Below are 17,059 nucleotides of genomic sequence, written 5' to 3' on the forward strand. Positions count from 1 at the left end.
GGTCAAAACAAATTGCAGTAGTAGCTAAGATGGGGAGAAGTCTGTCTATAATAAAGCGATACTCTGCCTTCTTAACAACACTATCAACAAGGCAGGTCCTACAGGCCCTAGTTTTGTCGCACCTTGACTACTGTTCAGTCATGTGGTCAAGTGCCACAAAAAAGGACTTAGGAAATTGCAATTGGCTCAGAACAGGGCAGCACGGCTGGCCCTTGGATGTACACAGAGAGCTAATATTAATAATATGCATGTCAATCTCTCCTGGCTGAAAGTGGAGGAGAGATTGACTTCATCACTACTTGTATTTATGAGAGGTATTGAGGTATGTTGAATGCACCGAGCTGTCTGTCTAAACTACTGGCACACAGCTCGGACACCAATGCATACCCCACAAGACATGCCACAAGAGGTCTCTTCACAGTCCCCAAGTCCAGAACAGACTATGGGAGGCACACAGTACTACATAGAGCCATAACTACATGGAACTCTATTCCACATCAAGTAACTAACGCAAGCAGTAAAAGTATATTTAAAAAACAGATTAAAAAAACACCTTATGGAACAGCTGTGAAGCAAAAAACATTGGCACAGACACTTACACACACACACAATAACATACGCACTATACATACACATGGATTTAGTACTGTAGATGTGGTAGTAGTGGAGTAGGGGGCTGAGGGCTCACAGTGTGTTGTGAAATCTGTGAATGTATTGTAATGTTTTTCAAATTGTATAAACTGCCTTAATTTAGCTGGACCCCAGGAAGAGTAGCTGCTGCTTTGGCAGCAGCTAATGGGGCTCCATAATAAATACAAATACAAACTGAACTGTATAACATATAGGTATACAGACATACTCAAGCGTAAACACATGTACACATCAATAGACACAAAGACGTACACTCAAGCCCACAATTCAACACACACGCGCACACACACACGCGCACACACACACAGAAACAGACTTACCCGTGTGTTGTTCCTCTCTGCCTTGAGTTCTGCTATCTCCTCCTCTCTCTCCAGCAGCTGCTCCCGGCAGACATTCAGCTCTTTGGTCAGCACTGCAAACTCCTGCAGAGACACAAGCGGGCGGCGTTACTCACGATACACTGTATGTAGCCATAATCATATACAGTACATTAGCACACATACATACAGCACAATTACAAACAGTTCAACAAGACACAATTAAGCACCAAAACATTTCAAAAAGAAAATACAAACAATGAAATTACAGACCTGTGACACACTGGTGTGACACATACACACACAGTGGAGGCTGGTGGGAGGAGCTATAGGAGGACTAGCTCATTGTAATGGCTAGAATGGGATAAATAGAAGGGGATCACAGACAAAGATATGGAAACCACATTTGACTCCATTCCATGCATTCCAGCCATTAGAATGAGCCCGTCCTCCTATAGCACCTCCCACCAGCCTCCACTGAGCCCCCCACCACTGAGTCGACTATAGTATGACGTTGAGTTTCCAACTACGTATATCTGGGAGCAGATAATGTCTATGTTCCTGGCCTGGGTTGCTCATAACCCTCCAGTGAACACCTCATGGCCATTCTGTTGTGGCCATGGCGGGGCCAGCCATGTTGTGTAGGCTAGGCTGACATATGGCCACATATGACACTGTACCATCCTCTGTCCTGTCGGCCATCTTGGCTCAGATGGACTTTACCCGTGCGTGACCAAGCCGTGACACACATTCCCTATCAGTGTCACAGTAAGGAAAGACATGCAACCGCCCGTGTCCTGGAGCATGTGAAGACTGAATCATGGGCGTTCCCACAAGCCACTGAGAGGCATTGGTGCTCAGTCCAGCTCTTCCAGTATATGGTGTAATTCTACATGCCCTGGAGCATTATAACGTAACACTGTTGATTATTGTGTTCAGTGGACTGGTAGGAATATTAGGGACTGGGCTGTCAGTGTGCACATCAGTGGTAACTACTGATAGAGGAGAAAGGGGGGAAAGAAGACAGGAGGAAAAGGAAGACAGGGGAAAAGGGAAAAAGACGACAGGGGAAAAGGGAAAAAGAAGACAGGAGGAAAAGGGAAAAAGAAGACAGGAGGAAAAGGGAAAAAGAAGACAGGAGGAAAAGGGAAAAAGAAGACAGGAGGAAAAGGGAAAAGGAAGACAGAGGAAAAAGAGAAAAAGACGACAGGGGAAAAGGGAAAAAGAAGACAGGAGGAAAAGGGAAAAAGAAGACAGGAGGAAAAGGGGAAAAGAAGACAGGAGGAAAAGGGAAAAAGAAGACAGGAGGAAAAGGGAAAAGGAAGACAGAGGAAAAAGAGAAAAAGACGACAGGGAAAAGGGAAAAAGAAGACAGGAGGAAAAGGGAAAAAGAAGACAGGAGGAAAAGGGAAAAAGAAGACAGGAGGAAAAAGGAAAAAGAAGACAGGAGGAAAAAGGGAAAAGAAGACAGGAGGAAAAGGGAAAAAGAAGACAGGAGGAAAAGGGAAAAGGAAGACAGGGTGAAAAGGGAAAAAGATGACAGGGGAAAAGAGAAAAAGAAGACAGGGGAAAAGGGAAAAAGAAGACAGGGGAAAAGGGAAAAAGAAGACAGGGGAAAAGGGAAAAAGAAGACAGGGGAAAAGGGAAAAAGAAGACAGGGGAAAAGGGAAAAAGAAGACAGGGGAAAAGGGAAAAAGACGACAGGGGAAAAGGGAAAAAGAAGACAGGGGAAAAGGGAAAAAGAAGACAGGGGAAAAGGGAAAAAGAAGACAGGGGGAAAAGGGAAAAAGAAGACAGGGGAAAAGAGAAAAAGAAGACAGGGGAAAAGGGAAAAAGAAGACAGGGGAAAAGGGAAAAAGAAGACAGGGGGAAAAGAGAAAAAGAAGACAGGGGAAAAGGGAAAAAGAAGACAGGGGAAAAGGGAAAAATAAGACAGGGGAAAAGGGAAAAAGAAGACAGGGGAAAAGGGAAAAAGAAGACAGGGGAAAAGGGAAAAAGACGACAGGGGAAAAGGGAAAAAGAAGACAGGGGAAAAGGGAAAAAGAAGACAGGGGGAAAAGGGAAAAAGAAGACAGGGGGAAGGGAAAAAGAAGACAGGGGAAAAGAGAAAAAGAAGACAGGGGAAAAGGGAAAAAGAAGACAGGGGAAAAGGGAAAAAGAAGACAGGGGGAAAAGAGAAAAAGAAGACAGGGGAAAAGAGAAAAAGAAGACGGGGAAAAGGGAAAAAGACAACAGGGGAAAAAGAGAAAAAGAAGACAGGGGAAAAGGGAAAAAGAAGACAGGGGAAAAGGGAAAAAGAAGACAGGGGAAAAGGGAAAAAGAAGACAGGGGAAAAGGGAAAAAGAAGACAGGGGAAAAGGGAAAAAGAAGACAGGGGAAAAGGGAAAAAGAAGACAGGGGAAAAGGGAAAAAGAAGACAGGGGAAAAGGGAAAAAGAAGACAGGGGAAAAGGGAAAAAGACGACAGGGGAAAAAGAGAAAAAGAAGACAGGGGAAAAGGGAAAAAGAAGACAGGGGAAAAGAGAAAAAGAAGACAGGGGAAAAGAGAAAAAGAAGACAGGGGATAAGGGAGAGAGATGGTACAGAGCAGACCCATAGGAATTTGGAATTCTGTGATTGATTCTAGCTGAAAAGACAGCTTTTGGCACCAATATCCCACAATTATATGCTTTCTCTCTCTAGAGTTCTCTCTTTCTATCCTTGTCTCACTCCCCCTCCACAGTCCAAGACACAATGTGATCATCAACTACCTCAAGGTGTCTCTCGACTGTACCAAGCCTCCATCTCTCCCTCTCATCCTCTCACATGGCCTACTCCGCTCTCATCCTCACAATCCTTCATCCATCTCTATCTCTCCATGTGATAACCCAGAACACCTAAGAATAGACGCCAGAAGCTCCATCATTAGTATGCAGCAATATGCAAATTGGCCTGATTTGTTAGTCTGTGTGTGTGTTTCATACCACCAGTTCTCTCTCTGTACCATGCTCTTATTCTCACTCTGCAGCCCTCTCTCTCTATCAATTTGTCTCTCCACTCTCCCTCTCTCTCGGCAGTGGCGGCACACTCTGAGCAGACGCACTCAATGAACCCTGCTAGTGTTGAATCTATCACAGCGCTCTGTGCTGCTAGCCCTAGTGTTGAATCTATCACAGCGCTCTGTGCTGCTAGCTCTAGTGTTGAATCTATCACAGCGCTCTGTGCTGCTAGCCCTAATGTTGAATCTATCACAGCGCTCTGTGCTGCTAGCTCTAGTGTTGAATCTATCACAGCGCTCTGTGCTGCTAGCCCTAGTGTTGAATCTATCACAGCGCTCTGTGCTGCTAGCTCTAGTGTTGAATCTATCACAGCGCTCTGTGCTGCTTGCTCTAGTGTTGAATCTATCACAGCGCTCTGTGCTGCTAGCTCTAGTGTTGAATCTATCACAGCGCTCTGTGCTGCTAGCCCTAGTGTTGAATCTATCACAGCGCTCTGTGCTGCTAGCTCTAGTGTTGAATCTATCACATCGCTCTGTGCTGCTAGCCCTAGTGTTGAATCTATCACAGCGCTCTGTGCTGCTAGCCCTAGTGTTGAATCTATCACAGCGCTCTGTGCTGCTAGCTCTAGTGTTGAATCTATCACAGCGCTCTGTGCTGCTAGCCCTAGTGTTGAATCTATCACAGCGCTCTGTGCTGCTAGCCCTAGTGTTGAATCTATCACAGCGCTCTGTGCTGCTAGCTCTAGTGTTGAATCTATCACAGCGCTCTGTGCTGCTAGCTCTAGTGTTGAATCTATCACAGCGCTCTGTGCTGCTAGCCCTAGTGTTGAATCTATCACAGCGCTCTGTGCTGCTAGCTCTAGTGTTGAATCTATCACAGCGCTCTGTGCTGCTAGCCCTAGTGTTGAATCTATCACAGCGCTCTGTGCTGCTAGCCCTAGTGTTGAATCTATCACAGCGCTCTGTGCTGCTAGCCCTAGTGTTGAATCTATCACAGCGCTCTGTGCTGCTAGCCCTAGTGTTGAATCTATCACAGCGCTCTGTGCTGCTAGCCCTAGTGTTGAATCTATCACAGCGCTCTGTGCTGCTAGCTCTAGTGTTGAATCTATCACAGCGCTCTGTGCTGCTAGCCCTAGTGTTGAATCTATCACAGCGCTCTGTGCTGCTAGCTCTAGTGTTGAATCTATCACAGCGCTCTGTGCTGCTAGCCCTAGTGTTGAATCTATCACAGCGCTCTGTGCTGCTAGCTCTAGTGTTGAATCTATCACAGCGCTCTGTGCTGCTAGCCCTAGTGTTGAATCTATCACAGCGCTCTGTGCTGCTTGCTCTAGTGTTGAATCTATCACAGCGCTCTGTGCTGCTTGCTCTAGTGTTGAATCTATCACAGCGCTCTGTGCTGCTAGCTCTAGTGTTGAATCTATCACAGCGCTCTGTGCTGCTAGCCCTAGTGTTGAATCTATCACAGCGCTCTGTGCTGCTAGCTCTAGTGTTGAATCTATCACATCGCTCTGTGCTGCTAGCCCTAGTGTTGAATCTATCACAGCGCTCTGTGCTGCTAGCCCTAGTGTTGAATCTATCACAGCGCTCTGTGCTGCTAGCTCTAGTGTTGAATCTATCACAGCGCTCTGTGCTGCTAGCCCTAGTGTTGAATCTATCACAGCGCTCTGTGCTGCTAGCCCTAGTGTTGAATCTATCACAGCGCTCTGTGCTGCTAGCTCTAGTGTTGAATCTATCACAGCGCTCTGTGCTGCTAGCTCTAGTGTTGAATCTATCACAGCGCTCTGTGCTGCTAGCCCTAGTGTTGAATCTATCACAGCGCTCTGTGCTGCTAGCTCTAGTGTTGAATCTATCACAGCGCTCTGTGCTGCTAGCTCTACTGTTGAATCTATCACAGCGCTCTGTGCTGCTAGCCCTAGTGTTGAATCTATCACAGCGCTCTGTGCTGCTAGCCCTAGTGTTGAATCTATCACAGCGCTCTGTGCTGCTAGCCCTAGTGTTGAATCTATCACAGCGCTCTGTGCTGCTAGCCCTAGTGTTGAATCTATCACAGCGCTCTGTGCTGCTAGCTCTAGTGTTGAATCTATCACAGCGCTCTGTGCTGCTAGCCCTAGTGTTGAATCTATCACAGCGCTCTGTGCTGCTAGCCCTAGTGTTGAATCTATCACAGCGCTCTGTGCTGCTAGCCCTAGTGTTGAATCTATCACAGCGCTCTGTGCTGCTAGCCCTAGTGTTGAATCTATCACAGCGCTCTGTGCTGCTAGCTCTAGTGTTGAATCTATCACAGCGCTCTGTGCTGCTAGCCCTAGTGTTGAATCTATCACAACGCTCTGTGCTGCTAGCTCTAGTGTTGAATCTATCACAGCGCTCTATGCTGCTAGCTCTAGTGTTGAATCTATCACAGCGCTCTGTGCTGCTAGCTCTAGTGTTGAATCTATCACAGCGCTCTGTGCTGCTAGCCCTAGCGTTGAATCTATCACAGCGCTCTGTGCTGCTAGCTCTAGTGTTGAATCTATCACAGCGCTCTGTGCTGCTAGCCCTAGTGTTGAATCTATCACAGCGCTCTGTGCTGCTAGCTCTAGTGTTGAATCTATCACAGCGCTCTGTGCTGCTAGCCCTAGTGTTGAATCTATCACAGCGCTCTGTGCTGCTAGCCCTAGTGTTGAATCTATCATAGCGCTCTGTGCTGCTAGCCCTAGTGTTGAATCTATCACAGCGCTCTGTGCTGCTAGCCCTAGTGTTGAATCTATCACAGCGCTCTGTGCTGCTAGCCCTAGTGTTGAATCTATCACAGCGCTCTGTGCTGCTAGCCCTAGTGTTGAATCTATCACAGCGCTCTGTGCTGCTAGCTCTAGTGTTGAATCTATCACAGCGCTCTGTGCTGCTAGCCCTAGTGTTGAATCTATCACAGCGCTCTGTGCTGCTAGCCCTAGTGTTGAATCTATCACAGCGCTCTGTGCTGCTAGCCCTAGTGTTGAATCTATCACAGCGCTCTGTGCTGCTAGCTCTAGTGTTGAATCTATCACAGCGCTCTGTGCTGCTAGCTCTAGTGTTGAATCTATCACAGCGCTCTGTGCTGCTAGCTCTAGTGTTGAATCTATCACAGCGCTCTGTGCTGCTAGCTCTAGTGTTGAATCTATCACAGCGCTCTGTGCTGCTAGCTCTAGTGTTGAATCTATCACAGCGCTCTGTGCTGCTAGCTCTAGTGTTGAATCTATCACAGCGCTCTGTGCTGCTAGCTCTAGTGTTGAATCTATCACAGCGCTCTGTGCTGCTATCTCTAGTGTTGAATCTATCACAGCGCTCTGTGCTGCTAGCTCTAGTGTTGAATCTATCACAGCGCTCTGTGCTGCTAGCCCTAGTGTTGAATCTATCACAGCTCTCTGTGCTGCTAGACCTAGTGTTGAATCTATCACAGCGCTCTGTGCTGCTAGCTCTAGTGTTGAATCTATCACAGCGCTCTGTGCTGCTAGCTCTAGTGTTGAATCTATCACAGCGCTCTGTGCTGCTAGCACTAGTGTTGAATCTATCACAGCGCTCTGTGCTGCTAGCTCTAGTGTTGAATCTATCACAGCGCTCTGTGCTGCTAGCTCTAGTGTTGAATCTATCACAGCGCTCTGTGCTGCTAGCTCTAGTGTTGAATCTATCACAGCGCTCTGTGCTGCTAGCTCTAGTGTTGAATCTATCACAGCGCTCTGTGCTGCTAGCCCTAGTGTTGAATCTATCACAGCGCTCTGTGCTGCTAGCCCTAGTGTTGAATCTATCACAGCGCTCTGTGCTGCTAGCCCTAGTGTTGAATCTATCACAGCGCTCTGTGCTGCTAGCCCTAGTGTTGAATCTATCACAGCGCTCTGTGCTGCTAGCCCTAGTGTTGAATCTATCACAGCGCTCTGTGCTGCTAGCCCTAGTGTTGAATCTATCACAGCGCTCTGTGCTGCTAGCTCTAGTGTTGAATCTATCACAGCGCTCTGTGCTGCTAGCCCTAGTGTTGAATCTATCACAGCGCTCTGTGCTGCTAGCTCTAGTGTTGAATCTATCACAGCGCTCTGTGCTGCTAGCCCTAGTGTTGAATCTATCACAGCGCTCTGTGCTGCTAGCTCTAGTGTTGAATCTATCACAGCGCTCTGTGCTGCTAGCCCTAGTGTTGAATCTATCACAGCGCTCTGTGCTGCTAGCCCTAGTGTTGAATCTATCACAGCGCTCTGTGCTGCTAGCTCTAGTGTTGAATCTATCACAGCGCTCTGTGCTGCTAGCTCTAGTGTTGAATCTATCACAGCGCTCTGTGCTGCTAGCCCTAGTGTTGAATCTATCACAGCGCTCTGTGCTGCTAGCTCTAGTGTTGAATCTATCACAGCGCTCTGTGCTGCTAGCCCTAGTGTTGAATCTATCACAGCGCTCTGTGCTGCTAGCTCTAGTGTTGAATCTATCACAGCGCTCTGTGCTGCTAGCCCTAGTGTTGAATCTATCACAGCGCTCTGTGCTGCTCGCATCATGTGTGTATGTGTGTGTCCGTAGATGTGTGCACCATATTGATCCCCCTCTCAGTGAGGTAATATGGCCCTTTAATGTCCAGTCATTCTCAGTAAGAACACATTGTCCTATCACATCGGTTATTGCTTTCAATAGTTCAGAGAACATATGGGTTCTAACAAAATAAACCGCATCACTCCACTTAGGCATCCAGGGAGACTGCCTGTCTGAAATCCAAGATGGAGTCCTTTTCGCATGTTCAGTGGCGTCAGTCACACTAGAATGATTACGCCACGGGCATAAGGATGTGGGCTAATATTGGTCTGGGTATTATAGAGGTCTTTACTCAATCGAATGGAACCGCCAATAATATGTAACAGTCTGTCATCATGTCTAAGTCATGATTCAGCCACAGCCCTGCTCAGTATGCACCAGAAGTGGTCCGTAGGAGCAGGAACATACCAACAAGAACAGACGGAACAGCTAAGTACAGATGGAACAACTCAGTAAATAACTGAACAGCTCATTGGTGAGTCCAGTAGATAGCAGGATAGCTCAGTATGGATAAGAGAAGCAACATAAAACCAGAACCATGTTAAGTTCTGAGCATAAAAAACTGAAATATAACATTTACATAAGTATTCAGACCCTTTACTCAGTACTTTGTTGAAGCACCTTTGGCAGCGATTACAGCCTCGAGTCTTCTTGGGTATGACGCTACAAGCTTGGCACACCTGTATTTGGGGAGTTTCTCCCATTCTTCAAGAGACTCGGGACAAGAGACTTGTCCCGAAGCCACTCCTGTGTTGTCTTGGCTGTGTACTTAGAGTTGTTGTCCTGTTGGAAGGTGAACGTTTTCCCCAGTCTGAGGTCCTGAGCGCTCTGGAGCAGGTTTTCTGTACTTTGCTCTGTTCATCTTTCCCTCGATCCTGACGAGTCTCCCAGTCCATGTCACTGAAAAACATCCCCACAGCATGATGCTGCCACCACCATGCTTTACCGTAGGGATGGTCCCAGGTTTCCTCCAGACGTGACACTTGGCATTCAGGCCGAAGAGTTCAATCTTGGTTTCATCAGACCAGAGAATCTTGTTTCTCGTGGTCTGAGAGTCCTTTAGGTGCCTTTTGGCAAACTCCAAGCGGGCTGTCGTGCCTTTTACTGAGGAGTGGCTTCCGTCTGGCCACTCTACCATAAAGGTCTGATTGGTGGTGCTGCAGAGATGGTTGTCCTTCTGGAAGGTCCTCCCTTCTCCACAGAGGAACTCTGGAGCTCTGTTAGAGTGACCATCGGGTTCTTGTTCACCTCCCTGACCAAGGCTCTTCTCCCACGATTGCTCAGTTTGGCCGGGCGGCCAGCTCTAGGAAGAGTCTTGATGGTTCCAAACTTCTTCCATTTAATAGTGATGGAGGCCACTGTCAACTGTGGGACCTTATAGACAGGTGTGTGCCTTTCCAAATCATGTCCAATCAATTAAATCTACCACAGGTGGACTCCAATCAAGTTGTAGAAACATCTCAAGGATGATCAATGGAAACAGGATGCACCCGAGCCCAAACAAACAGGATGGAGTCTCATAGCAAAGGGTCTGAATACTTATGTAAATAAGGTATTTCAGTTTTTAATTTTTAATTTATTCTAAAAACCTGTTTTTACTTTGTCATTATGGGATATTGTATGTAGATTGATGAGGGAAATATTTTATTTAATCAATTTTAGAATAAGGCTGTAACGTAACATAACCTGAAAAAAGTCAAGGGGTCTGAATACTTTCTGAATGCACTGTATACACTCACTCTCTCTTTTTCACATTCACAACGTGTTTGCAGCAAGGCAACAGGAAGGTCTCTATAGATTCTTTGTCCAGATCTCACACTTAGTATGTAAACACACATACGACACACACTCATGCACACAGAAACACATACACACAGGCAGCCACATACGCAAGTGCACACGCAAACACGGACGCACGAATGTACACACACACACACACACAGACACAGACACACCCCCCCTCCCCGTGTGTACCTGTGGTAGGGCGATGGACAGCTGTCTCGAGAGGGAGTCCTTCTCATGGCCCAGGTCTCGGAGTCGAAGCTGGGCTGTCCCCAGACTGTCCTGGGTCTCCCTCAGGCTGTCCAGCAGCCTCTCCCTCTCCGTCAGCATGTTCACCATCAGAGACTCCAGATTCCCTGTGCTGCCCCCCTCGTCACCTCCGCCCCGGGGCTCTCCTCTGCCCCCGTACCCACCCCCCATACCCCCCATACCGCCTCCGATTCCCCCGCCACTCCCTCCCGGAGAGGAAGGCCCTCCCCCACTCCCGCCACGCCCATCCTCAGAGATGGTGGGCATCACCTCGCACATCATCTTGAGGCCGGAGAGTGTGTGGGGTGTTAGCTGAAAGTTGGTGGGTGTCGGTGGAGAGTGTGGGATTGTTCTGGGAGAATTTGCTTCAAGGAGCTAACAGAATTTTTTTTCAAGTGTGTATGCTTGTATGAGGTAAGGTGTGAAGGCCACTCTATTCTCTTTTGTCTCTCTCTCTATTTCTCTCTGCCTAGCTTTGGCCCTTGGTCTCTCTCTTTTGTTTGTGTCCTTGTCCTTTTCTCCTGTTACTATGTGAGAGAGGTTGGTAGACAGGCAAGCAGAATGGTGGCCCTCTGTTACCCTTCTCTCTCCTCTGTACCTCACCTCTCTATGAATAAGACGTCACAGTCATCACTAACAGGCCTGTGTTTGGTTGGTTAACGGCTTGTCACTCTGTACCTTGCTACTTCCTCATCTCTACTTCCTGGCTTCACCAAATTAGCTCCTTTGGATGATTTGCTACAATAGGAATAGCTCTGCTGTGTCTGGCAAACACCTGATTGGCTCTCTGCTTGTGGTGATAACAACTGATTGGTTGTCTCAGTGAGTCTGGCTGAGTGACAGGGCCCAGGTAATTGTGAGGTACCTTTGGGGTGCGGTGTGTGTCTTTAGGTGGGGTGCAGTTAGGTTTCCAAAGGCAAGGTCTGGAGTGGTAGGACGAGTTAGGAGGAGTCCATGGGGGTGTCTAAGAGTTTAGGGAAGGGGCAAGAGGGAGGGCAGGTGTAGTGGAGGGCCTCAGACACACCAGGGTGGTCTTCAGACAGATGAGAGAAGCAGCTGGAAAATAGAGAACAAGATGATCAGAAACAGGGGAATGGAAGAGAGAAACAGGGGAAAGGAAGAGAGAAACAGGGGAAAGGAAGAGAGAAACAGGGGAAAGGAAGAGAGAAACAGGGGAAAGGAAGAGAGAAACAGGGGAAAGGAAGAGAGAAACAGGGGAAAGGAAGAGAAAAACAGGGGAAAGGAAGAGAGAAACAGGGGAAAGGAAGAGAGAAACAGGGGAAAGGAAGAGAGAAACAGGGGAAAGGAAGAGAAAAACAGGGGAAAGGAAGAGAAATTATAGTGTTTTTCCATTAAACTCTCAAGGCTCTCAATCAACTTATATAATTGTAATTGACAAGTTGAAAGAGCCTCATCCTTGTATCTAATAATGCAACAGATTTTAGAGAACAGTTTGTTAGTAACCAACATCATAAAAACAATCCAGGCCGGAAGAGGAGGAAGTGGAGAACCCCTTTTCTGAGATGTGGGTGGACCAGGTGAGATGATGGAGTGGCCAGTACAGACACAAAACCAGATGATAATGACTCAATCAAATCTGTCATAGCCAGTTGGAAGCAGCTGTTTACAGAGCAGGCCAGACAATTATGACACCTACTGTAGTTTATGTATTGCACAATGAAAGCATTTGACTTGATGAAAAAAAATCTGTCTAATCAACCTCCACACGCATGCAGGCATGCACACAAACACACGCTCTCTCTCTCTTTTCTATCTCTCATCTCTCTCTCTCTCACACACACACTTCACACATTCATTGGACATCAAACACACACACACACACACCTATCTCTGTTCTACCACAATGACTAATCAGGAGAATACATAGTTGGAGCCTATTAAATCTGTCCAGCATCTACGGCAACCTACTCCGTTGCACACGTCTGTCTGAAGCTATGTATCCATCGGTCTCTGCTCTTATCTGTCCATACAGCCGATTAGTCATAATGCTAATCATGGATGCGCGTTATACACGGAAATGAGAGTCATGGAGGGTTACGCTGTAGCCTTAGCCTGGCCATCTCGTTCAGTAGGGGGATCATGGGTAAAATAAACGAGCCGGATGTATCCCTTAATAGTCTACAGAGATAGACAGACAGACATGTATTTATGCGGGGCAGTCTCATAACGTATTTGAATTTAAATTGTCATCATTGTAATTATGGACTATGTGTAGTCTGTAGAAGGGTATATATCTCTGTCTCATAATAACCTCTGTCTCACACTGTCATGTATGCTACAATCTGAAAACATATTTAGCGAGAAGGGTCTATGTTAGGCCTAATAAATTAAAACCACAGTCACAACAGAAAAGCGACGTGAATAAAATAAAACAGAAGATGTAATGTATTTTGGCTATGTAGCCTATAGCCTCGTCCCATCCGATTTCCTTCCAATGGCCTCTGCAAATCATTCTGAAAACGAAATAAAGGCTATACGCACAAATTAAAGATCATGCATTCTTCTATTCTTAAATGCCCCAATTATATTGTAGGCAATGAAGCATCCCGTTACATCCAATGTTAGGCGTTACACCCCACCGCCTCGCCCCCTCTCCATCCCCCTCCTCAAAAACAGCTGGCATATGCACAGCTCCATCTCACAACATTCATTAAATGTCAGATACCAATGTTGTATTCATAATCTCATCTCACCCTTGTCATCGTCGAAAGCAAAAAATACATAATTCCCATTTACCCCATCCGGGCATCTCGCGGTTAAAAGTCGTATCGCCGTGAAAACCCAGTTGCCAGCAAGCAACCGCCTCCCCTCTCCCTTCTCACACATGTAAACGATGGCACTGGGCGCGAGCGACGTTACACCTCACCATAGACAACCCCCGTCTTTCTCTCTCTCCTCATTCTCTCCATCCATTCCTCCCCCCCTCGGATAAAAAGGTGCTGGGTCTTAAAGAAATAAACTCGCAGCTCTCACGCGCCCACTCACGCGCGGGGCTATACAATGAATTGATCATGCATGGGAGCGCGCGCGCACACACTCATGAGGGCACAGTCGTGATTTCATTTTACATTGACACACATTAAAATTACACTCACATTCAATGTTAGACCCGACATGTATGGAAATCAGAGAAGGACTAATAACTTCTACAGCCTCATATTGTAGGCAACAGTGAAACATTCTCCCCCTCTGGTGTCTAGTATGAGAACTGCGTCATTCACAGCTCAAAACTCACCTATTGTTCACACTGGCTTTTTGACCGTGACCCCCCATAATAAACTATGTATATCACAAATATTCCTTTTTGTCTTCAACATATTTCACTATTTAATGTTTGTTGTGCAGAGTGGGTCGTTAAATGTTTAGGCCTAAATATGGTTTATGATTTTTTTTTTAAGTGTTATTTTCAGATCTTTCTAAATTCAACTGTGTATATCATGGATTTTGAACGTATTTCTACAGAAATGCAAATCGTCTATACATGTCAAAACCAAATTACCCGCTAGTCATCTCCACCTCTGTATTCTTCTCATGGTCGGACGCACAGACAGATGTGCAGTTGGCACCAATCACCACAGGGCATCGGTTACACTTCATCCAACCGAAGGCAAGAGAAGGCGTTTTCTGGAACTGGCAGGGCCAATAGAAAACATTGAAATTGGTTTCAGCTCAATTGGTTGGGGCTGTAAGAAGGGTCCCGGAAGGGATGACGTAATTTTCTCTTCGAGGATGATGTCATTGTAATGCACAGAGAGAGCATTCAAATAGGCAATACTCTTTCCTTTGTAGAAGAGACAGAAAGCTATTGCATCATCGAGACACTTAGTAGAATGAATGTGTCAATAGTCTGAGTAAGTCTGTGGGTCCCCACTTCAGATAAGTACAGATGTGATGTCAAGAACAATAATTGTCAGACAGAAAAGTGTGTCCATTGCATAGTTTATCATATAAAGCACGCACACCCCCCCCCCCCCTCTCTCTCCCTCCCTTCTTCCAGGTCAGACTAAGGTCAGGGTCAGACCAGAGGTGGCAGCAGTCTGACCTCATAGAGAGCCAAACAGATCCTCAGTCCCTGTCTCCCATGATGCCCTTTCTCTTCTTTCTTTAAGATACATTAGTAATCCACCACTCTTTGGCCAAAGACCTTATTGAAAAGACACTTGATCTGCCCATTATCAACATTTAAATCCCTCGTCCAACTCATGTCAAATCACAAATACTGTTAATATTCCAAATACTTGCTCTCTGAGATTCCACAGTGTGCAGATAGTGACAATGGATAGGACACATATGACATAACAGGTTTCAGCAACTCTCTGTCTTATACCTTGCTGTTGCAGGGAGAGGACTGGCTGACACTGATGCCTCCCCTCAGAAGACACCAGACCAGATGAGAAGTTCACCCACACACTGTGAATTTGAAAATGTATGTGCTTTTTAAACTACCTTTATCTGAATAAGGTCTATTAGTGAAAGCTCAGCACAATGTCTAACAGAAAGCCCATCTGCAGGATTAAAGTGAAGAACTGGACAGAATTAAATTGTATTGATCTGTAGGCATATTGGTTTGGTAAACAGCCCAAATGTATGGGTGTTTTTCTACAAAGCTCTCAATAGGAGAGTGAGGCTAATGACAGAAAGAACTCTGTGTCCATATCTTTCCACATTTGTGCTGTTTCTGCACTGACTCAATGTCTCCCTCTGCGGGAAAATATGGATACTGCACCATGGCCTAATTACAACAACAACAAAAAAAAAACATGCGCCAAATACAACAGGTGAAGACTTTACAGTGAAATGCTTACTTACAAGCCCTTAACCAACAATGCAGTTTTAAGAAAATACGTTAAAAAAAAGTAAACGATAAGAATAACAAATAATTGAAGAGCAACAATAAATAACAGTAGTGAGGCTATATACAGGGGGTACCGGTACAGAGTCAATGTGCGGGGCACCGGTGTCGAGATAATTGAGGTAATATGTACATGTAGGTAGAGTTATTAAAGTGACTATGCATAAATAATAACAGAGAGTAGCAGCAGCGTATAAGAGGGGGGGCAATGCAAATAGTCTGGGTAGCCATTTGATTAGATGTTCAGGAGTCTTATGGCTTGGGAGTAGAACTGTTTAGAAGCCTCTTGGACCTAGCACTTGTCGTGCGGTAGCAGAGAGAACAGTCTATGACTAGGGTGGCTGGAGTCTTTGACAATTTTTAGGGCCTTCCTCTGACATCGCTTGTTATAGAGGTCCTGGATGGCAGGAAGCTTTGCCTTGGTGATGTACAGGGCTGTACGCACTACCCTCTGTAGTGCCTTGCGGTCAGAGGCCGAGCAGTTGCCATACCAGGCAGTGATGCAACCCGTCAGGATGCTCTCGATGGTGTAGCTGTAAAACCTTTTGAAGATCTGAGGACCCATGCCAAATCTTTTCAGTCTCCTGAGGGGGAATAGGTTTTGTCGTGCCCTCTTCGCGACTGTCTTGGTGTGCTTGGACCATGTTAGTTTGTTGGTGATGTGGACACCAAGGAACTTGAAGCTCTCAACCTGCTCCACTGCAGCCCCGTCAATGAGAATGGGGGCGTGCTCGGTCCTCCTTTTCCTGTAGTCCACAATCATCTCCTTTGTCTTGATCACGTTGAGGGAGAGGTTGTTGTCCTGGCACCACACGGTCAGGTCTCTGACCTCCTCCCTATAGGCTGTATCATCGTTGTCTGTGATCAGGCCTACCACTGTTGTGTCATCAGCAAACTTAATGATGGTGTTGGAGTCGTGCCTGGCCGTGCAGTCATGAGTGAACAGGGAGTACAGGAGGGGACTGAGCGTGCACCCCTGAGGGGCCCCAGTGTTGAGGATCAGCGTGGCGGATGTGTTGTTACCTACCGTTACCACCTGGGGTCGGCCCATCAGGAAGTCCAGGATCCAGTTGCAGAGGAAGGTGTTTAGTCCCAGGGTCCTTAGCTTAGTGATGAGCTTTGAGGGCACTATGGTGTTGAACGCTGAGCTGTAGTGAATGAATAGCATTCTCACGTAGGTGTTCATTTTGTCCAGGTGGGAAAGGGCAGTGTGGAGTGCAATAGAGATTGCATGATCTGTGGATCTGTTGGGAAGGTATGCAAATTGGAGTGGGTCTAGGGTTTCTGGGATAATGGTGTTGATGTGAGCCATGACCAGCCTTTTAAAGCACTTCATGGCTACAGATGTGAGGGCTATGGGTCAGTAGTCATTTAGGCAGGTTACCTTAGTGTTCTTGGGCACAGGGACTATGGTGGTCTGCTTAAAACATGTTGGTATTACAGACTCAGACAGGGAGAGGTTGAAAATTTGACAGAGTCTCTGATCTGGAGATGATGGTGAAGAAGACATGTGTCAGCAGCATCAGCACTATATCTAATACTAGGATCATTCCATAATGGTATCATTTCCTATTATTATCTGGTGATTCCTTCAGGTTCCAGGGGGTTCATTGGGGGTTCCAAAGGTCACAGGCAGAGAGACAGTCAGTTGTTCTATCCAGAGAACTAACACATGAGAACAGAGGCTGTG

The 17,059-nt window shown here is 46.5% G+C and overlaps 1 protein-coding gene across 1 annotated transcript in view; it reads right to left on the bottom strand.

Annotated features, from left to right (window-relative positions):
- Positions 1-10,778, bottom strand: part of LOC120034448 (liprin-alpha-3-like) — a 48,196-nt gene extending 37,418 nt beyond the window's left edge. Inside the window, exons 1-2 of the mRNA XM_038981013.1 lie at positions 10,440-10,778; positions 972-1,073 (exon numbers count right to left, since the gene is read on the bottom strand). Coding sequence (XP_038836941.1) covers positions 972-1,073; positions 10,440-10,778 — 441 coding nt within the window. The remainder of the gene's footprint in view (positions 1-971; positions 1,074-10,439) is intronic.
- Positions 10,779-17,059: the final 6,281 nt, after the last annotated feature.

Source organism: Salvelinus namaycush, chromosome 41 (genome assembly GCF_016432855.1).
Source record: "Salvelinus namaycush isolate Seneca chromosome 41, SaNama_1.0, whole genome shotgun sequence".
Classification (NCBI taxonomy): domain Eukaryota; kingdom Metazoa; phylum Chordata; class Actinopteri; order Salmoniformes; family Salmonidae; genus Salvelinus; species Salvelinus namaycush.